This window comes from Pteropus alecto, unplaced genomic scaffold (assembly GCF_000325575.1).
Source record: "Pteropus alecto unplaced genomic scaffold, ASM32557v1 scaffold72, whole genome shotgun sequence".
In the NCBI taxonomy this organism is placed as follows: domain Eukaryota; kingdom Metazoa; phylum Chordata; class Mammalia; order Chiroptera; family Pteropodidae; genus Pteropus; species Pteropus alecto.
The window spans coordinates 7,595,528-7,619,349 of NW_006436811.1; the positions used below are offsets into that span (position 1 = coordinate 7,595,528).

At 35.6% G+C, this 23,822-nt stretch overlaps 1 protein-coding gene across 15 annotated transcripts in view; it reads right to left on the reverse strand.

Moving 5' to 3' along the window:
- Positions 1–23,822, reverse strand: part of KLF12 (Kruppel like factor 12) — a 371,797-nt gene that overhangs the window by 99,355 nt on the left and 248,620 nt on the right. For all 15 annotated transcript variants that reach the window (XM_025048178.1, XM_025048177.1, XM_025048179.1 and 12 more), the window contains one exon: positions 23,056–23,602. In XM_025048178.1, the coding sequence (XP_024903946.1) occupies positions 23,056–23,602 (547 nt within the window). The remainder of the gene's footprint in view (positions 1–23,055; positions 23,603–23,822) is intronic.

The following is a 23,822-nucleotide window of genomic DNA, read 5'->3' on the forward strand; positions in this document are numbered from 1 at the left end:
ATGTATGCGGGGGGTGGGGGGTGGTGGGAATGGGCAGGGAGAGAATTCATAGCATTATGGCCTCAGAGAGTAGAAGAGTCCTCCTCCAACTCATGCAATGCAGGAATTCTCCAACAAAGGACAGTCACAGTATTCCTTTAGGATAAAAACACCACTCTGGCTTCAGAGAAGATGGGTGTGACTTCTGGTTTTGTTCACTTGCAGCCACCTGACCTTGGACAATTGCTTTCCCACTGTTCATTCTCAGTTTCTTCTCCTGCCATTTCTGCTGTGAGAAGTAAATGAGATGATATATGCAAAGCATTTAGTACCCTGCCTGGCCCTTGGCAGCCAATCATCATTCTGTTTTACCCTGACAGTAAATTTAATGCTTCTTCAATCCTCCCTTATATAATACCATTTCCAAGTCCCTCGCCTTCTCCTATAGTAATTCAAATTAGGCAGATTTCTTTTTAAATGTACCCAAACTGAAAATACCACTACAGAATATATATTGGATAATATATAAAATCACTACTTCTCTTGATCCAAATATTCATTTATATATTCAGTTGACAGATATTTATTGGGCACTCATTACGTACCAAGCACTTCTGGGTGCTAGGGAGAGAGCGGCAAACAAGCAAGATAAAAATTCCTACTTTTATACTGGCAGGAGACAAATAACAAAAAAATACACAAGAAAAACACATCCTCTGTCAGGTAAGTGCTAAGGAGAAAACTAACGCCGTGAAGGGCGTAGGGGCTGCTGAGAGGCAGGTGGACACATTCAGAGAGGGCGGCCAGGAGAGGCCTCATGGAAAAAAGTGACATCTGAGCAACGGCTGAAGGAGTTGAGGGAGGCTTGTAGATTTTTGGGGAGGAGGGTGGCATTCCAAGCAGAGCAAGCAATAGGTGCAAAGGCTCTGAGGTGGGGCGGGTTTAACGTATCTGTGGACCTGCAAGGAGGCTCTAGCTGGAGCTGAGAAAGGCCGAGCCAAGGGGATAAACATGCGCAAGGGTGTGCAGAGGACAGGAGGCCTTGGTGGCCAATGTAAGAATTTTGAGTTTAGTTATGGGTGGGAAGAGAAGCCTTTGGAGGGCACTGAGCAGAAAAATGACATGATCTGAATTCTGTCATTTGATAAGGATCACCCTGGCTATATGAGCTGGGGGCACAGGAGGAGATCCAGCTCGAGATCCATGTGTAAGAATCATCAGTGACATAAATATTAATATTCTGTAAAAAAAAAAAAAACTGCACTTGCTTTTTCTCTTTGGTCACCTCAAGCAGTCAGTGATAACTAAGGACTTTATTACTTGAAGGAGGATGAAGCATGCTCTTCAGAAAATATTTGTACAACTGATGGTTTGACCTCATTTAATTTCAGAATAACAGTTGCTCAAATATATGCTTGATTTTTCTAGCATATCGAGATATCTGATGAGAGAAAAATTCATAAGTACATAAAGCTTGACTGAAAGTATGGTGAACTCCAAGATGACAACCAGTTCTCCGGGGTCCCACTCTGTTTACTGATGTTTCCACTGTGCTGTTTCTGACTTTCTTTTCTTTTGTTACTGCTAATGAAACTGTATGCCTCTACACAGTAGCAACTGTGACGGATAGAACCCCAAATGAAGACTTAAAAATTCAATCAATTATGTAAATCCTGGGGTGTTACTACTGTGTAGATATAATATGCAATTTATTCATTTTCCCAATTCCTATCTGCACACTTGACAGTATAATGGCTTCTGTTTCCATTATATTAAAAAATAACCTCATAGTGTTCTTATAATTTCCTACTGCAAGGTCCACTTCTCAGTTATAATGCCACTGGACCTCCCTACAGCATTCAAGACTGTGTGGGCTGTCTCTCATTTTCACTTGTGGCCTTTTTTTAAAAAACAACTTTCTCCCCTGGTTTCAGGAATAGGCGCACTAAGGCCTGCTGGCCTTGCCACCTGTTTTTGTAAATAAGGTTTTATTCAACCATGCTCATTTTTTCTGTCTCTAGCTGCTTTAGTGCTACAAAGGCAGAGTTGAGTAGTTGTCACAGAAACCATATGGCTTAGCCATAAAACACCATTTGGCCCTTTAGAGAAAGCATTTGTAGACTCTGTTGAATACTATTTAATTCTCTTGGGTCTTGGTCTCTCTGTCTCTCTGTCTCTGTCTCTCTCTTCCTCCTTTCCTCCCTCCCTCTCCCCATCTCTCCTTCCCTTCCTCTCTTTAACCTTCCTCTTTATCTCCTCTCTCTGCATATGCCTAAATGTTAGTTTTCTCCTTCAGGTTCCACTACCTACTCTCTTTTATCTGCCTCTATTGGCGAGCTTCTCAGAAATTCCACACAACGCCACAATTTCTATAATTTAGTTGGTAACCCAGGAGATGAATATCAAATTCATGTACCCCAGCTATAATCTCTCCCCTAAACTCCAATCTCATATTTCCAGCATCCTTCTCCACCCGAATGTTCAAAAGTCACTTTGAACTCAAGTCCTATTCTTCTTTCAAGTTTCAATGCATAGACACATTACTCTCCTGGTCACCCACATTCAAAATTCTCATTCGCTTCATTTGTTTCCCTTATTTAAATCAGTCGCTAATTGTTAGTGCTTTACTCCACAATTATTCTGGAGCCCGTTCCTTTCTTTTCATACTGCTTTTTAATGAACGTCTTTGACGTAATGCTATGCATGTTCATCCCACATAGCACTTCTCAGTAACTGAACGAATGCAGGACTTTCCTCAAAACATTCCTTGTTTGGAACCTTGAATTTTCCCACCACCTAACAAATAAGGTTCAACAATCCTCAATCATTCCATAATTCATTTCTCATTTGGAACTCTGATGCGTCTTATCCCCAAAGATCTGGCTATTACTGTCCACCTGCAATTTGGTCAACGAAAATCCACTCTTCCTACAGAACGATACCTGCTTCACGAAACTTTGTTTCATTTTCTAATGAAATGCAATCTCTCCTTTAAAAAAAATACCTATATTTTGTATTTATACATTGTTATGGAGCTCTTGCACTGTCCATTTTTAATTATACTTAAGCATATGCTTATTTTACCTCATTATTCTATCTGCTTCTTGAGAGGACAGACCACATCAATTATACTCTATTGTGTACAACAAAATGTAATATTTATTGATGAAGATGATGGTATAGATGCCAGTGGTTCCCAGCTGGCAAAAGATTCTATAATATAATGATAAACATGTCTACTTCACATTTTATTTTAAAAATTACATTATAGATTAATATTCTAATATTAGCATTTAAGGGGGAAAGTCACAATTATTAAATTTCTAGTACTCTGTAAAGTCTTAGATAATTATATTTTTTGTTTGAATAGGTCATGGGATGACATGGGAATAAAAACGTTTATAAGTTTTATTCACTTTTTAGCTAAATTACATGGAACAGGATTTTCTTTCAGGAAAATATTTTAAATGCTTCAACATACTTATCATTTCTCTAATATGAGTTACTGCTTAGAAACTGCAACAAAGAAATTCAATCATTTAAATTATAGCTTAAAAAATCAATGTTTGCTGAGATTATCACAACAGCTACTAGGGTTTCATTTTTCTAAAGAACCATAACTAAAACTACTTTTCTTATTTGTAAAAGGAAAACGAATACAGATTACCAATTGTCTTGTGTTCACTGGAAGTATGTCTTAGAGCACAAAAGGCTTTCGTGATTAAAAAGCATTCATAAAATTTTCCACTAATAGTGAACTTTTACACCATGCTTGGTAACCTCATGAAGTCTCCAGAGCCCATCAGGAGCCCGGAACTCCAGGAGCCCTCTGAGGTAATGGTACACCGCCACTTCCTGTTACCTTCCCATTCTGTCAATTCATTACAATTCTCAAAACCCTAGCCAACCAGCTCCTACTGATTTATTCAAAACTGAACCCACTTTAGGCAGAGATGATTGAAATTACTTAATAATGAAGTGATTTTGTGGTGAGTACATATGAGGAATGATGAGATCACCAAATTTTCATCCGTAATGCACAGAGAAGATGATTTTAGGCATTAATCTATGGTCTTTTTATTTCACTTAGCTGGACCTTTTGTTTCACCTGAATTTTTTTTTGGTTTGTAGACTGGGTAGAATTGAATCTTTTAAGAAACAGACTGAAATCTGATATAATAATTTGAAGTGCTACTGAATCACAGTGCTTTAGGTTAATACAAGAAATATTTAAGAAAGGGCAAAAAATGTACCTTGGACTTAACAATTCTGTTTCTCTATCAGCTATGCATATTGTCATATAAGTGGTTTATCATGGAAAGGTTCTTTGCTAGTTTAAAAATAAAAAGGTTGAAAAAAATTGACATGAGGCACTACTGTGGCACATTTACAATTAACGTTGCTGTTACCCTCTGCCTCCTTCAAATAGTTTTGTTTACGTGCCCCATTTATACTTACACCTGCTTGACTAAAAGTAGGTTCTAATATACAATCGTGATTTAATTTGCCCTCTTAGAGAAGACACTTGGAATTCTTGGAGATATGTTCTAAAACCAACAAAAATCCTCATATTTGTGAATTATTTATACACGTCATTGGATTTCTCTATGGCTTTCAAGACTATTGGTTCTTTCTCTTCATTTTCACTTCTGGCCTCTTCTTTAAACTCTCTCCTCTCTCGGCTTCGGGAATGGGCGTGCTTGTCCCCACACCCAATAACACATCTCCACCCAGAGTTACATATTTCTTGTATACATCCTCATATCACTTTTTTTTAAAAAATTTTTATGAAAGTTTTCTTTCTCATTTGATTTACACACACACAAACACACATTTCCCTCCAACAACTCACAAGAGTTACTATGTGGGCCGCAAGCAGAGAGTACAAAGCACCATAGAGGTGAGTCCTACAGTTGGGGAGGCTCTATCATGAACTCTCATGTGACACCCTCATGTGACTCTAACTTATAATTTAGCAAAATACACGTACTACATACAGACTCCTGGCATGCTTGTGAAAGCAGAAATCTTAGATGCTCTATCTATGAATGCCAGAGTCTACTATGCTAAAATTCTGGAATGTGATTTGCCTTGGAGGGCAAAAGCAGTGCTGACTCTTTCCAGTGCACTGCTGGCAGCATCCTATTGTGGGGTAAATAGCTACTCAAAAATGACCTGTCAATATCTGTGGGCCCAGAATCAAGAATTGCTATGTGATTCCCTGTGTTTCAATCTAGGATGAAGAATGTGTGTGTTCAGAGGAAAATCTGCTTTGTGACACTGGATTAAAGGTCTTTCCCATATCGAGTCTATGAGTGGTTTGCTTTTATAAGAAAGGACAATTCCATTAGTTTCCATCGATCCATAGGAATCATGCATTCTCTGTATTTTTGGTTTGTTTTTATGGAGACATCATTCTGATAATTTGCTAAAAACCCCATCTTGAAATGATAAACTACCTGGTCTCTGAGAAGCCAGTGAGATCCCGACCATCTGGAAATGCAATTATGACTTCCTTTGGCTTCAGGCACAACCACTGCTTTGGGGCTTATGTACTCACACCCCTTTCCTGAGCCTCTAATGTGGTTAGGGAAGGAGTCCATACAGGCAGGTGGTGCTGCCTCCAGAAACGACTCTTGAAGAACAAGATCAAAGCTGTAATTCTGCCCTGAAGATGGGCCAGGCGAAACAAGTATTTTGAGAGCATGACTATAATATATACTATGCTGGGAGAAGGCATAGAAGGCACACACTAGTGTGTCTGTTTGTTTGTTTTGCTTTCTGAACTTTAAATTGGGTTTACACTTACTTCTTCATGAAAGCCCATCTTGGTCAGTGAAGAGAAGACAGTTTCTGAGAAAGATAAGGGCTATAATGCAGGCTGAGATCTTGGGTAGAGTGGCTGGGGTCACTTTAGGTATTAAACAAACACAAAAGTTTGATAGTGTTTACTCTGAATATAATAATAAAGACAGACAGAATTTTTATTGGTAAAAACACTAACATTTATGTTTAGATAATTTCTGAAATTTATAATGTGCTACTAATATGCATTCTGAACATCATCTACCCTGATTTCCTTAATCAAAACTGGCAGGTCACCTCGGCATTAAGCATTGGTTGTCCCTGAGGCTATGTTGAGATCTGAGATGCCCGAATGGCTCACTGTAATCCATGCGCATTCACATCTAATAAAGGACTTCTTACGTGTCCATCACAGTCATGCTATCAATTAAATAAGTCAAGATTTCTATTCCTTTTTCTCCTTTGACTACCCCAAATCCTGAAAATTGTTTCTTCCCTTGTTTCTCACATCCAACTGCCTTGATATAAAAGACAAAATATGAAGAGCCATTTAACGTATGAACCACTATTTGCTCTCTTATAAACTTGCTTTTAAAATTGAGATAAATTACCTATAGCATTTCTTTTATGTCAAGTCATTTCAAGAAATTCCAAACATACACATAATGACCCACCTATTTATTCTTCCAAAAGATTAAAATAAAACAACATTAACATTTGCAGTATTTCTTTCAGATTATTAAAAAAGGAAAAATATCACAGAAAGAGTTGGTTCTTTGTTATTTTTTTTTCCAGTTTTGTTTCCTTCTTCCATAGTATCCTGGTGAATACTCTTTCTATGCAAGCTTTTATGCTTTAACTAGAGAGGTGTCAATGAACAACCATCAATAGTTTTCTTCTTTTAAAACTATATTTAGTGATATATTCTATGACATACTTATTTTTACTTAACCTTACATTTGAGATATATTTATACTCTTTCACTTTAATTGTTGTATAGTATTTTACTTTGTAAATGGACCATCATTATTTTTCTGTTCTCATAGTGATAGGAAATTAATCATAATATCAACTGCTATGCAAGCTGAAACAAGCTGCTGCAAGTTTCCTCATAGTCTACACCTGGTAATGTAATTACAGGATATGTATATTATCAGTTTTATTAGATATTGCCAAATTGCTCCCCAAAGCAGCTGAATCAATGGACACTCTCGCTAATGGACGAACATTCCCATTTCCCCATATCGTTATAAGAATTAATATTTCCAGACTTAAATTTTTTTTTTCCTAAAGTCTAAAGTCATTTTGGCTATCTAGTCTCCAAAACACAAGAAGGATTTGGCATATTGTTAACTACCCAAAGAACATTCCCATCTTCACCATGAACTTTTTTATTATAATCTAGAATTTTGGTTCATGTTTCACTGTCAAATTAATTAAAATTTCTTTCTTTATACAGACAGTTATTTATATTTTTAAAACCAATTCTAAGCTCATCTTTCCTTTGGGGTACTTTAACGTCTTTCGAAAAGTATATCCTTTGGTTGTTTTAGAGAATTTCTGTGAGTGGTAAGCTCTTAGTAAATATACATTTGAAATTTTAAAAAAATTTACTGTCAATTGAATTCACCTTAGCTGAGAACAAAATTCAAGGAACCCTCAGCCCTTTGAACAGACTACTGCCTTACTTTCTGGCACCGGTTGTTGCTAACAGTCTTTGTCACTCTTTAATTTCTTGGTAGATAAAACTTTGAGGTTTTCTTCATGAATCATGCTTGACAATTTCATTGCTATGTGTCTCAATGTGGATTTATTTATATTTATTTGTTTACACTCTAAGATAAATGACTTCCCTTAATTTTCCAAAATTCCCAGACATTTCTCTGAATCTTGCATTCTATCTACTCTTATTTTATAGAAGTCCTTTTATAAATTTTGGCACACTTCAATGATGTCCCAACTTTTCTTTCATGTTTTTGTCAACTTTTTACCTTTGCATTGTTTTCTAGGTGGCATTTTCAATATGACCTTTTAATTCATATATTCTTCCATTGAACTTTCTCAACATGTTTCAGTTGCCAAAACAAGAGCTATCCTATATTTATTCTTTTCCTTCATCTTTGATATCTATTTGGGCAATAAGTTCCATACATCAGATTTCCATTCATGCTGCCTCTGCACAGGCCTTTAGGAATTCTCATCTGGCTTCCTAAAATAGCCTTTTATTTTCACTACTTTCAGTCCCTCATGCACAGATTTGAACGTTACCATGTTACTCCCCCACTACCTTCAAGCTTTCTGTGTCTCCCTGTAGCATTCAGTAAATATAGACTCCTTAGCATACAAGGCCTATGATAACCAGATCCATGAATACCCCTGGAGCCTCATTTCCATTTCTTATAAACACCCTTCATTTCAACAACACCAACCTAACTACCTGTATAATCTACTGCCTACCAGTATATACTATGCTCTTTTATATTCCTAGGACTCTGCATCTTTTTTCTTTTAATTGCCTTTCCTTCCTTATTTCTACAGGGACAATGCAACTAACACTTCCCTATGAGAAACGCCCCTCTCAACCACTGAGCTCACTGGTTCCTTTGTACTCTACCTCTGTGCGTCTATGCATATCTATCTGTATTACAGAACGCTTCTCACTGTAGTTGTTTTGTCTCCTTTATTCACTCAACTACGAACTTCTTGTGGGCATTGTCTGTGCACGGCTCATGTGGCTGAATCATAAATGCGTATTAATCAAATAAGTGAATGGAAAGGAATACACTGGAAAATTCCTGGGTAAGACAAATGGTTAAAAAAATTGTGCTTAAAATTTTTTTTAAGAAAACAGTATTTTAACCTGGCAGTGCAAATTTTATTTAGTTTTGATAAAATAAGAAAGCAAGAAAATAAATTGATGCTATAATCACCATGCTTTTTAAAATAAACATGAAGACTTTTTTTCCATTTAAATGGTACAATATAAGAAATAAAATTCAAAAAGTTTATAAAAAGTCAACTATTTCATTTAATTTACAACCTTAATAGTTTCTAGGCGCTATTATGTTTTAACTTGAATATACTACATCTCTGGGTGTGTTCATGTGTGTTTGTTTGCACATGATACTAAGCTCTTCTTTGAGCATATTCTGTCATGCCTAGATATGAGATGGCCACTGCATCCTGCACCTCACAAATATGCAAGGCCTTTCTAAAGAAACTACCCACCAGTTGAACAGTAATAATATGGCTGATATTTCTTATATCTTTCTGGAATAAAGTAGGGAATAAAAGATAATGTTAACGAATAGAGTCTGAGTCTATGACAGCTTACTCTTGCTGTTAGTAGGGATGATTCTATACTCAGCGTTAATCAGAATTAAAAATACAGAGCACAACACTGGAAAATAGCTATAAACCATTGAGCGGCTTATTTAGACCTGTAAACTGAAAAAAGTTATAATCTTCCACTTAAATCAGATCATCAACAATTATGTAGTTAAAAACGGTTTAAGTTATAGTTGAAAGGGGGTTTACTTTTAAATGAGAGGCTTATTATGGTTATTAACATAAAAAATGATCACATTGGCCAAGGAAGGAAAGAAACGGGCCTCTTAACAGCTGTCCTAGTCACAAGGTGGATAATCAGATAATAAAACACATAACTGGAGGTTATACTACCTTGATTAGTGTAGATTACACCAATGGGCACAATGATGCCGCTTAACACTCCATTGCCAGTTACTGTTCATTTGTTAGATGATAAATGGATTATGTTCCATTATAACCACAAATTTGAGAATGTGTTGGAAAATACTTTCTACCATATATCATGGTACCAGTCAATACTGGGCAGCATACAAGATATTTCACTCTTTGATAAACTCAATAAAATAGTAAGAGAACTAGAAAAACATAGAAAACATACTATATAAAGGCTCTGAAGAGAAACTGAAACAAAACTGGGATATGTCAGATCTTACAATGAAGCTATTCTCTGTAACCAAACACTCATTTTATGGAATTTACTTTCCAATTTTGAAGAAGGCATTTCAGAACATCTGCTTATATAAGCTGGGATAATTCTAAAACTGTAATGTTATAATGATTATTAGCTATTGGCTAGTGCTCAGAATTTTATTGAACTCATTAATCTAAGAAAAATAAATATAATTACAACAGTAATAATAAATGCTGGCTGTATTTTTATTTTGTGGTTTCCCCTTGTGTTTTTCAGAAAATAATTACCACCAGAACTGAATAGCCACGTCTGTCGTACATGTTATACATGTCTGTTTAACCAATTCCCTGCTCAAGAGAGCTCCAGGCAGGGACCAGATATGTCTAAAAATGACACAGATGTCGATCTCTGAAACTCAGTGAACCACACTTTGACAAAATTTCCCTACACACCTAGAAATGCTAACCTACAGCTTGAGGCTGTTTTTAATACTGCAAGATGCTGGAGAAATGGAAATATATAATATGGTACCATAATGTCAATATTTAGCAACATGGAAATACTTCATGCAATTCATGTATGTGTGTGTGTGTGTGTGCGCGTGTGTGTGTGTGTGTATGTGTGTGTATGTATATGCAACACACACACACACACACACACATGAACTTGCTTTTATATATATATTTCATATATAACGAATTTTAAACCTTCACGAAAAAATAAAATTTAAAAATATGATGTATCTAATTTAAGGAAATATTGAACTGGGCTATTTAATATTGACAAATCCTCTAGATAACTAAGGCATACTTTTTAAGCATCAAGCCCAAGTACAGCAAAATGGCTTTAGAGCATTAAAAAGTTTTGATTTTATTCAAGGCTCTACTACTAAAATAAGCTGTGACCTCATAAGGAGTAGAGGAAGTCTCAGTTTTCCTAGCTGTAAAAGGCAGGCAGTAATACCTATACACTGGCTATGTAAGACTTAAAGATAACGTACATAAAGCACGAACAATATATAGGCATTCGATAGAGGTTAGTTATTGAAATGATTTTTAATAAATATCTTTATTAGATTGATTACATACTTTGTTGCTTACCTCACACTGACCATAATTTGCCCTTTCTTTCATTACTAATGGTTAGAATTTTAAAGGCAATTATTATGCTGTAATAAAGTATCATCATCAAGGACTAATGAGCTGTGTAAGCCTACTTACTCCAACCCCAAAAGGCCTCGCTGTGATTTTTCCAGTTCTTATTTTAAGAATAACTTTGACACCTCCTTTGTTGGCTGCCATGTTTTGCCCTCAGTGTACCTATAGATAAAGGGATTTTCCTAATTTCGGCAGGGAGTTGGCACGTGAGAATCTCAGGAGATCAAGCACCTATAGATTGGTAATACAAAAATCAGTAGATTTATTTCCTTTGCTAAGGAAAACTACAGAATGCGAAATGCTACAAAATTTTTGTGGCTATTGGGAATACATAAAAAACCTACTAAGAAACATTTAAAGGGATCCAAGTAATAAAAATACAAATTGAGAACTACTTCTCTCATTTATTTTTCCTTGGCAAATTTTTACTCATTATTTTATCTCTACACACAGCTTGAAAATCTTATTTGCCAAGAATGTAAGAATCATATTTCAACTAAGAGTTAGAAGGCATTCACTTCTAGAGAAGGAGGATCTCAGATCCTCTCTTACAAGTAATTCATAGTGTATGTCATGCATGTCATATGTGTTTTATATTCTATGCAAAGTGCGTGTGTCTGTGAGTGCATTAGAGCCTAGAATTTGGTAAAACTACACTATTCATTCTTGAGGTACCCTTCATTCTCTACCCTCATTTTTCACTCTTTTCCTGGTCTGGAATACTTCTACCTCCTCTGAGTAGCAAAGCCTTATGCTTCTTTAACTTTCACCTCAAATGCCACCCACTCTACCTTCATTATAACATATGACTTCCTCCAGAGTCTAATTCATGTTCTTTGGGGATTTACAACCTAGGTCTCCAGAAGGCTTTCTCAGCTTTAAAGGGCTCTGAGTTTATAGAGGACTGATTTAAAACATGTACTTCTGATAAAGGCCACACCAGGGATTATTAGGGAGCCCTTGGCTTTAGAACAGAAGAGACAAAAATGCAATCATGAAATCGACAATTCTTTTTAAATAGAAGAATGGAAACAAGTCAGACAGTTGTTTTAGGTTTCTGCTTGGGTTAATGTACCTTTAAGATCAGAGACCTGCGGAAGGAAACCAAATCATTGTTTTATGGCTGCAACAAATGGACCCACCACAGTAAATATGTCATTCATTCTTCCTCACAGCATAGTGCAAATAAAAGTAGCATTTTCCTTCTACTTAAGGTTCATTAGATGAAATTTATGTTTTTAAAATGCACTGCAAACACCAAAAACTGATTGTATCACTATCAGCTTTTAAATCAAAACAGCCTGCTATCTGGTAAGGACATGAGAACTGGTCGATTTATTTCATAAAACTTTATGTACAAAGAGACAGTGTCTATGAACTTAATGGAGAGAATAGAGTCTGGAGGGGTAATTCGTATTATAATTTATAGTGGGATTATCCACACTGCACAGTTTTCAGATTTTATTGAGATTTTATGGAACTATGATGCTGACACAGTTGACTGTGGTGGGGTAGGAGTATAATTTGTTTCACTCTGACTGGGGAATTAAATTGGCATTACTATTATGGAAGGAACCTAGCAAACGCTATTAATTGCCTAGATCCAATCAAAGCCATTATTCATTTTAGTTTCACAGGTAAAATAATTTACCTGAGACTAAAAGAATAATAACTGACTATAATTTTCATACAGCAATATTTTTTCACTTAGATCATTTGGAAGCCACGAGTGTTTTCCACTCACAGGGATTCAATCAGAAACTATTAAAACCTAAATCATATGAAACATCTATAACGTACTATGAAATATTATTCTTTAATGTTAAGTGCTATGAAATAAACTTGGGAAACATCAGAAACAATATACTCAAGAACACCATAGAATTACAGATAGCCCATTGATATAAAATAGCAACAGCTTTGGGAGTGCTATTCATTCATTCTGCAAACACTTATTGTTTATTGTGTGCCAGACACTGGAAAAGGAAGAAAGACAATGATACAGATATCAGTATAATATAATTATACATAATAGATTTGAACCAAATATATCGAGCCAAGATATTACACACACACACACACACACACACACACACACATGAAATAAATTGGTTTACAATTTGGTGTATAACTTTTCTAGAAAAGAATACATTTGAATGAGGTCTTTTGCCAGAAAAAGAAAAGGCCTTCCAGGAAAAGGAAATTTCATGATAAAAGCAGTGTTGTCATCATGAAAGTCCATGTTAGTGGTGGCTGGAACAGGAGATCTCTGGTGGCATGGCAACAAAGTGGGATGCAGCAGTGGCAGGAGCCCAGCTGTGAGGATGTGAGGAGCCCTGCTGGTACTCGTGTCATGTTGCTGCTTCCTCCCCTTCACCGTACAAGGGAAGGTTCCCTTTAGGGTTAGGGTTTAGGATTATAGACCATTATCAGTCATAGCATTCCTGGGCATCTCACACACTGTACCTACATAGATAAATCTTTTGTTCATTCATCTCTCATTAAATAACTAACTAACTGAGCATTTATTTACTAGTGTCAGGGACAATGCAATGTGTTGAGAAAACAGTAGCTAATGAGGCTTAGATGAATTTTGGGAAACACCAACCTTTTTATCTTAGGAGTGAGGTTTATTAACAATATATACCACATTATACCAAGCGATTGAAAAGGCAGTTCTCTGTTGAATTCTCCAGGGGCTATTCCCGATTATCTCAGTTTCATCAATTTCTCCTATTTTTTGTCTCCCTGAGTTCTTGCTCTCCCAAGACATAACTCTTTCATTTAGTTTTTCTCTATAACATCAACAAAACTTGTTAATAGCTCACAGGTTGGCATATACATGCTTCTATTTATTCCAACAAACAGAATCCATAGTTATAAAAACAAAATAAAATGAAGTCAGTACAGATACACAGAAAGTAGCATTTTATTTCTACTAAACAGAAGTCCTATACAAATGTGCAGGATGGGAATTGGGACAAGGAGGTAAAAGTAAGTGATGCTTTTCTTTTCTGGACCAAGTTAATAGTTGTGTGTGTGATTTTTGTTTGTTTGTTCACTATTTCGGATACTAGAACTCTAAAACACAATAGAAAAATTAGGTTTCAAAATCAGTTTCAAGTTTTATTTTAAAAAAGGGCATATTCACTGCACTCCCTGACAACTCTAAGCTAACTGGGTATATTTGGGAACAATTATAGAATAAACAACTAGATTATAGAGTTCTTCCTCCGACTACTCTCAGTTCACACTGTTTTAAAACTCTACCACTAGATGGCAGTACAAAGACTGTAATTTTCAATATAGATTACTTAGTTCCATAATATATCACTTTGGGATAGGTGATTTGGTTAAATATGAACAGAGAGAATAATCAAGATTCAAAAAAAGGTAGAATGGTGAGGGGTAGGGGCGGACAGAGAAGGACAACTGGGAGAAAGAAAAAGGCAGGGAAATGGAGGGGTGATGGAAAGTGTCAGGGCAGAGAAAAAGAATATGAAATAACCAAGGTTATTTGAAAAGAAGGTGAAGAAAGGAGAAAAAGGAGAGGAAAGGGGCTGAGTTAAAGGTGAGAGAATTCCAGCGTGATCTCTTTCAAACTTCTGGACAGGAACCACAGTAAAAAAATATATATTTCAATATAACTCAGCTTGTGCGTGCTCGCGCGCTTTCTCTGTCTGTCTCTGTCTGTCTGTCTGTCTGTCTCAAGCACAATCATGGTACCACATTTGCATTATGTAAATAGGCTGAACAAAAGTTCCATGATATAACATTTATTTGGGTGATACTATCAGATATTTTAAAATCTATTTCATTCTATTTAATTTCTTTAAAAATGCTAATTATGAGCTACTAAATTGATTTCAAGATTCACCAACAGAAAAATGACCCACACTGTGAACAATAATTGTTTTAGTGTATTGCAAACCGGAGCTCACTTTTGAGAGGAGTTATTTTAAAAATCATCACAGCTTGGAGCAGTAGACATTCCAGGCCATATAATCAGCCATAAAACATTCATTAAATAAGTGAACTAATTAATGGAAGAAAAAAGATGTTGAAGCCACCTGGTCATGAAAAACACATACAACTGGCCAATGATCAAAGTAGTATTTCCTCCATATAAAGGTGGCTGGAGGAAAAATAGAGCATGTGATTATTACTCTGTAAATTAGAACCTGTTCTTTTACTTACTGGATAAACAAATATCAAATTGTTCTTTTCTAAAGAACACAAAGCAGTATATCAGTTAATCAAATTCTCTATTACCAATGGAAAATAGGCAGGGAAAAAGAACTGAGAAAATATTAACAGTTTAGAATAGAAAAAGAATTATTACTAAGGGAATAAAAAAAAAATAAGGAACAGAAACCACAGTCACGGAGTTGTAAATAATTAAAAAGCCAATAAAAAACAGTGCTGGCAATGATTTTAAGACCAAGCTTCCCTCTTTGATTTTACATTCTTCCTTCTTTCACTTGTTCCTTCCAGGTATTAAGAGTTATTGGGTAAAATGCCCATTTTCTAAATATATATGTGTATACATCTCTAACACCACAAGTTTTCTTGCAGTGAGTATATTTGTCCAAACATCATCAAAATAATCCTATAAATAATCTGTAATCTAATACGTAAAATAGGAATTTCCTTGTAGCATAACAGCCCCTTTACAATTTGAAAGCAGAGGCTTTACATTTAAGTAGAACACTATTTCAGGAGAGAAAAAATTTAGTCTTACTAAATGAAACTACTAAGGAAACAAAAAAATTATATTTCAAAATCCAATATGTAATGTTCAATATATTAAATATTATCAGAGAAATTTTTCAGATGTGGTGAAAATGTAGAGACTACATTAAAATACTATATTAGTTACACATCTCATTTAAGCATATATTTAAGATAAATTAGATCTTTTTATTATAAGAGAATCTTGTCCTAACAAATTTAGAAAGTGCTATGTGTCACTTCCTAACAGAGTGAACACCAAGCCCATTCTGATAACCTCTTTAGCTACTTTATCTAATAAACGGATTTGTCTCTTGTCCATATCTTCACATCCTCAAGTAATATCTACTTCTGAACGAAGGACCACCTCTCAGTGTGGATCCCCTCTGCTGTCCATACTTTACTTTTTGCCTTTGTTCTTTCATTTACTATTCAACTCTGTGGGGGAAAAGCCAATCAAACTTATTCCTTGACATTACATAGTTTCTAAGGAGCTTAACCTAGTGTTTTCTCTTTTCTGCTCATTTCCTTAGAAAAACAGACAATTTCTGTCTCTTCTCTGAGCCTGTTATTATGAAATTTTAGAACTAACCCAATCTATTCCAGAGGAAGCATAAGAATCAGCAGATTGTAGGTATTTTAGAGAAACGAGAGTGTAAGAAGCCAGTTTTTTGATGGGCTCTAGTTAATGTCTGTTCATGTCCAGAAGTGAAAAATACAGATAAGTTTCTACTCTGTGTTGAAAACCAGGTAAAAATAAACAACAAATGATCAATATATCTATAAAAAAATAAAATTTTCTGAACTATTTAAAATTCGATTTTTCATAAATATTAGCTGACTTGCTTTCTCACTATTTAACAAGTTCCTATCATTGTTTTATGAGAAGTGAAATATTCAAGTCCTATCAAAGCCTACATTTAAGAATAATAAACCAAAAGTCAGTCTTTTCAGTTTCACTTCCCAATAAACGACTTTAAAAAATTAAAAAACTTAACTAGAAAATTTGTTGTTAAACATCAAATCCAGAATTAAAATATGAATCTTTATGTAGTAGCTATCATACTTAAGCCTAAGTAGAAGAATACATTTACCAAAGGAAGCTGTGGTAGTTCAATCACTCAAGAAGCAAAGACAAGCATACACATAAGCATAGGTCAGCTGCCCTGGACTATTCTGGTCATATGGACAGATGATACCAGGACTCCACGGAATGGTGAACTAAAAGAGGACAGTCATGTGTAAGGTAGACAGAAGAGGCGAGCTGTGACAAAACGAACTGTGGCCTGAAATAAGACATTATTAACAGCAAGTGGGAAAGCTAACAGCAGAAGAAAATTTGTAAAACTAAGAGGGTTTGAGATGGGAGAGTTTCATGGTAGCAAAACCATTGGATTCAATGGTAAGGAGCCACAGCCATATCCTCCAACTAGCTTTGCAGCAATCACTGTGATGGCCATATTTCCTTTCACGAATATAAACAGCAAAAGACTAAAAATACACTTGTGGCTTCTTCCTGTAGGCTGCTGAGAAAAGCAACAGCCTGTAGGAAGAAAATGGGGTGTGAGTATTTCAAATCTGCCCATGGTCACATCCCTTTGAAACTCCTGAAGGAGTGCTATGAAAACAAGGTATATTTTTGGAGGATTCTTCACTTCATTTAAATATAATAAGAAAACAAGACTCTTTTAAAGAAGATGACCAAAGAAATCACATGCCAAATGGGGTTGTTTCCTAACAGCAGTATCAACATGCTTTTGTCAGATATTTTGGGAAAAAAAGTAATTTATAGTCATGGATCTAATTACATAAATGTTTTAAGTCAAGAAGAATGCACTTATGGCCCATAATAATTATTTTTCAAGTATGACACCGTTATAATAAAAAATCTGAATGCGATAAATCTGTTTCGTATAATTCTGGTAGACTGGGCTGCTGGGATAGGAAACTGAAGCTGAGCTCTTCCCTCAGGAGAATCTATTTTATTCCAGTGACGTGATAGGTCTGGACAGCAAAGGAGACAACAATAATGGGGAGTGGCGGAGAAATAATAGACCTTCTACATAAACTAATAAAGAAGAATGGGATTGTGGTCAAGGAAGAAAACTGGGCAACAGTGAAAAACACCCACCTGGCTGCACCAGGCTTTCCAGTTCAAACTATTCCCAGATCACCAAACAATCACACCCTGGCTCAAGCCATATCCTAGGCACCAAGGTGACAGCATCTGTTCCTCCAGCTAAGGAAGAAGGGACCCGCTGAGGTACGGAAGGGAGGAGATAAATCTTTTTAGCTCTTTTAGTTGCATTTTCATAGACTGGTTATGGTATGACCTTTAAGTATTCTGAATTTTTAAAATGTCATATCTATTAATACACAAATGTAAGAAATGTCTTTTAATGACAAATACACATTAATTTGGGTTAATCTTTTGTTGTGAATGAATTCTCATACACCTACTAGGTGATGCATGAGAAATGTTTGTTCTTATATTTACATTAATTCTGCTATCATTTTTACAATTCTGCTACCATTTTTATAATTTTCAATACTGCACATTATTTGTTTGCTTTTCATTGTCAGTCCTAGACGATTATCTTCTGTTTTTAAATTTTCTTTCATTTTCCATTAAGTATCCTTTTTTTTTTCCTAAATTTTTTTTCAGTCTAATAAACTGACTTTAGAACTCGGGTTAATTACTGCAAGATGCAGGTTACTTCCACAGTATAATATAATCAACTAACGAGCAATTAGGAATTTTGCTTCTACAATTCTGCCCTCCCTAGAATTACCAATTTTCAACTATCTACAGGACTATTCTTGACTAAATACAAATATGCTATCTCCCTCATTTAAAATCCCTCCCTTGAGAGCTTAAATGTCTCCCTAGCTATCATTTCTCTACACCTCTTTCCAGAACTACTCCAAAGAGCTGTCTAGGCTCGCAGTCTCCCCTCACACCTCCCATCAGAACACAAACTCACTTCAGTCAGCCCTTTCTCCCCGCTGCTCCACTGGCACCGTGTCACCAATGAACTCTGCCTTTGCTAAATGCCCAATTCTCAGTCCTCATTTTATTTGCCCCTCAGCAGCTTTCGAAAAAACTGATAACTCCCTTCTTGAAACACTTGTTTCGCCTGTATTTTCTTTAACACTCTTCCTTTTACCTCCCTAGCAGATGAAATGGAAAGATGGATGGATGGATGGACGGATGGATGGATAGGAGGGACAGAGGGAAGGGAATCCTAAACACCCCAGTCTTCCATCGAAGCAATAACAAACCAAGAACAACTTTGCTTGTGATTTTAGACCCTAACATTTTCTCTGTAAAAAATTAATTAATATTTCCTGGGAAATCTACCAAAATCTACCCAAGCTGGACTGAAATTCCTTTGTAAGGTAAAATCCTCTCTTCAGGGTCTCGTTGACAAGTAACATGTCCCAGGTTATACAGTAATGAAATCGGGCCAGACCAGTCCGCTGGCTGCTGTCTCCACATGGAGAGCCTCCTACCTCTCAGCACTGCCACTCTGGGGTCCATCTGCTACTTTGCCCTTTTGGTATTAAGCAGAAAAATGTCTCCCTTGAGAGACCTTATCTGACATCTTCCTTCTCACAGCTCTAGTCTCAATGTGCTTGTTTACGGTACCTTCCAGAAGATCAGGTCATCTTTCATCATGTCGCATATCACATTCGAGGCCCAACTGAGATGTTGGTGCCTTGGGCTAGCTAACAACTTGTCATTTCCTTAGGCCGATATTCTTTAAATGTTTGGATGAGCTGAGATTCTACCCTCCTTTCACATCCTTCTGTCATCAGTCCACATACCCATGTGGCAGTGTTACCCCATCACACCCCCAAATCACCCTTTCTCTGAGCATCACAGTAGAAACATGTCTTATGACCATATATAACACACCATGAAAATACTTTTGTCAACTACAACTTTCTCTGTCTGCAAATATAATTCAACTCTATGCCTTGGGCAAATCCATAGCTGGTCTATGTTTTAATCCAACTCTGTTCGCTATTACCAGTAAACTGCACGATTTTTTTTGTTGTTTAATAGACTACAAGCACTCAGATAGAAACAGAATCTGTTTTGCTCAACACTGTATCCCTGGTGCCAGGAAAATGCCTGATACATGATAGATGCTCAATAAATACTTGAATGGATAAATTATCCAATTCATATGATACATTATCTTAGATGTGGATGTGTACATTCACAGTCATTCATGTAATGTGACATCCAGCAATCTATTTCTCTACCAGAGACCAGATATGTTATATCAACTTTAAAAGTAATTTGCCAGCACAACCATCTACATTTATATGAATTAGTTTTATATTTTTATTACTAGCATTTAAAAGATCCAACTCCCCTACCATATTTTCTATTGTTCATCTATACCAGATATACAAGTCCTAAATAGGAATAAAAATAGGGGCTCCCTTTATCACTCAGCCATTCCACTGCTGGCCTAGTGCCCAGCTGTATATGTGCCAAATAAAGGCTGGAGGAATTACTGAAATGCCCTTTCCTTTATTCATTTTGTAAGGTAAGCAGGCCTCCTCCATTAGATACTTTACGAGCATCTAATTAATCAGTTAAATAATAAAAAATCTTATAAAGTGCTATAGCATTATCTGTAGAATATGGTGATTATAAAAACAATATAAACTAATAAAACCAAAAAATATGGAATGTTTCCAGACAATTTCTTATACTAAACTTTTATCCCTTATAATCTGTTATAGTAATAACTTTAAGAGGCATTTCTATACGAGCTTCTTAGGAGCAGTTTTTCATTTTTAAATTTAATAATTTTTTTCCCTCCAACTTTCTGTTTTTATAAGGGAAAAAATTTCTGGACATTATGGCTCCCCACACATTTTCAGAGGGAGAAAATAATGATAAATAATTGCAAATATTTATGGATAGTTGATCAATGCTAGAAATTTACACATAAGATCTTAATCTTCCCAATAATCTTCAAAGACAGATGTTCTTAATCCCATCTATCACTGAAGAAAATGAAGATTATTGAGATTAAATAGCTTTCCTAAGTCCAAAGCTGTAAGTGAGAGAACTAGAATTCTAACTCATACATTCTTGATCCTAAATCTCTGAATGTCCACATCACGGTCCAGTGTGTTTAAAATTATATAAATGTGTCATTTATATAATCATATACTATGAGAAAACTATTGAGTAAAAAACACTGCATGTTACTAACAAATATACTCATGCCTGAGTTTTAATAAAGTTCTTCTGCAAAGATATATTTCCCAGAAAATTGGCAATATACTTTATATATTATCCACTTTAAATAAAAATCTTTCCCATAAAAATGATAATGGCAAATAAAAGAGATATCTTTTTTCTTCATTAGTGCATCAAAATTGTAAAAAAAAAAAAAAAAATCAGTAACAATGTTAAAATCCTTATCAATCAACTTCATGATAAAAGCAATATTTCCCTTATGTGGTATATTCTCTACTATACACATGTACACACATATAAAATAATGTAATATGTAAGGTTATGTTTTTTGATATTTGTTAATTCCTAATTCTTAAAAAATTATAAAAACATCTATAATTATAGGAGAAAATAAATACCTGAGGTATCCTTCAGTTATGTTATTATTCAAATCTATTAGCTCTTTTTTAATCAGAAGTGTTAGTAATATCAAAGAAGTAAATATCAGCTCAAGTGAAATCACAAAAAGGCTCCCTATTCCCTCTTTTTCTTCTTCCTGTTCATGAAGAGGGTGGTGGGACAAGTACTGGGCCTTTGCCCATGACAGCACACTCTCAGAGAGAGAGAGAAGCTGTCAGGAAGTAAGCACAGAGTCTCTGCACCTCAAGACTGCAGTCTAAAATATCTGACTGCTATGAGTCAAGAGATTTTTCACTTGGTAAAACTGGGAAGGTGAAATTTATTTCATGTGCTATGAAGAAACTGACAGCACTACTCATAAACAATAACTTGACAAAGATGAATGCATAGTTTTGTAGTATATGTTTGCAAAATTTTCTCTAAGTTCACAATCAAATGTTATTTCTATGCATTGAAGCCTATCTTATACAAGAACCAAACAACCATGTTTATTAGCCTTTTATGAGAAGTGTTTTATGTATTCATTAGTCATAGTTTAATTCTGGGCCTCAGTCAAAGCAAAAAATACATAAAATCCTAATCCATTATCATTTCTAGGTTCTGAAGACAAAATGCATACATATGTATTCAATTTAAAGGGAATGAACCAACGATCATGGGCATTTTACATTTCTAAAGAAGGGGGGCTTATTTTTTCTATATTTTATTTTTTTAGGCGAGGCAACCCTTGGTTGACCTCACAGATTACAAAGACCTTCTCAGTTTACAATCCCTTATTTTTTAATTTAATTTTATTTTATTTTTACACCTACGGCACCTGGTCTTCCTAGGTGGTCTCCCATCCAAGTACTAACCAGCCCTGCTTAGCTTCCGAGATCAGACATCAGGCTTGTTCAGGGTAGCATGTCCATAGACAGAAGTGGGGCTTATTTTTTAGGTTTATGGGAAGAAAAAAAATTAACATCATAATGCTATTACAAGCCCCTTCCAGTAAAAATTGGAAACTAAAAAGAACTTAGAAGTAGATAAATAACTTCATGATCAGCTGCAAACTATCATATATAATTAATTAACTAGGTATTATTAAATGCAGTCATGTAGCAAAGTATCTTCCTGTCTTTAAACCCTAAGAGAATTTTAATATTACATGTTGAAATATTTCTATCATACTGAACCATCCTACTATTTAAAATTATAACAATTTAGACTTATTTGAAGATAAGAACTCAAGCTACATGATACTTTTTAGCCAAACACCTAACTTTAAAATTATTTTAATGACGACTTAATTTACAAGTTACTCAAAAGTGAATGACCAGTTTCCAAGCATTACAACTTCATGGCATTCTTAAATTGTCATCCAAATAAGCTCCGATCTGAACAATGCAGAAGAAACACCTTGATTCAATTTTTAAAAATTTCATAATGGATCATTTCTATGAGGGATCTATGCGTTTATACTTCACAAGCAGTTATGTTAGCTGCAGACTGTCCTTCCCATCTGGGTATTTGAAAGTAAACACTTTTTTGCAAATTTAGGTATTTGAATTCGGACATTAAATGTCTTGATGAATAAAAATATAGAATAAGCAATACTGAATCATATACCTACATAAATATAAGATTAGTTGCTACTAAAACTGTGTTCTACTTAATGGCTGACAAACTAGTGTCATGTATAGAACTTGTTTGGATGTATGGGATATATATGCATACCATTTAAGGTTCACTCACTGAATAAAGGAATAGTTACCTGCACTGCTGAAATAAACCAAGGCTTTGCCTGTGTCCCTTACCTTTGCCATGACTTCTCCCATCCTCCAAAAGCGGCACTACGATAGTGTTGTTCACATTTCCAGGTGACCGAACAGCTGTGTACACCACAGGCACCGACTGTACCACCACGGGGATTCGGTGAACATGACTCAGTTTGTTAGACTGTAAATTCATGGGACTTGACGGTGGTACAGGATGGATAATGTGCAAAAACTGCTGGCCTCCCACACCAGATGCAGAGGCAACAAGGGGCCCTGGAGTTAATACTGTTGACGAAGATGATGCTGAAGATACTGATGTTATAACAGTTGGTGATGAGGCTGGACGACTAGAAGACGAAGAAGATGTTGAAGTTGAAGAAGGCGAGGAGGCAGATGCTGTCATGGAAACTGGGGAGGATGAAACAGCTGTGGGGGATGTCCTGGCTTTGTTGATTGACAAGTCCACTGGCTCAGTTTGTGTTTGGAAGTGATCTACAGATAATGAGTCCTCCGGGGGTTCCCCTTTCACATTATTTAGCAACAGGGGAACGGCTTCCATATCGGGGTAGTTGTGGACGTTTGGAGACTGTGGGGAGAAAAATGGAACACATATTTACCTCTGTTAATTACACATTTTAATAGATGCAAGATTTATTATTGGAATGCTTATTAATTTTTCTCTTATTGCTAAGGGACATAAATTCGTTCCCCAAATATTTGAAAAACTGATCTGTGACAGTCATCATGATTAAAGTTAAGAGTGCAAAAGTACAAAACAGAGTAAGACAAGACCTCGGCTATAAAGA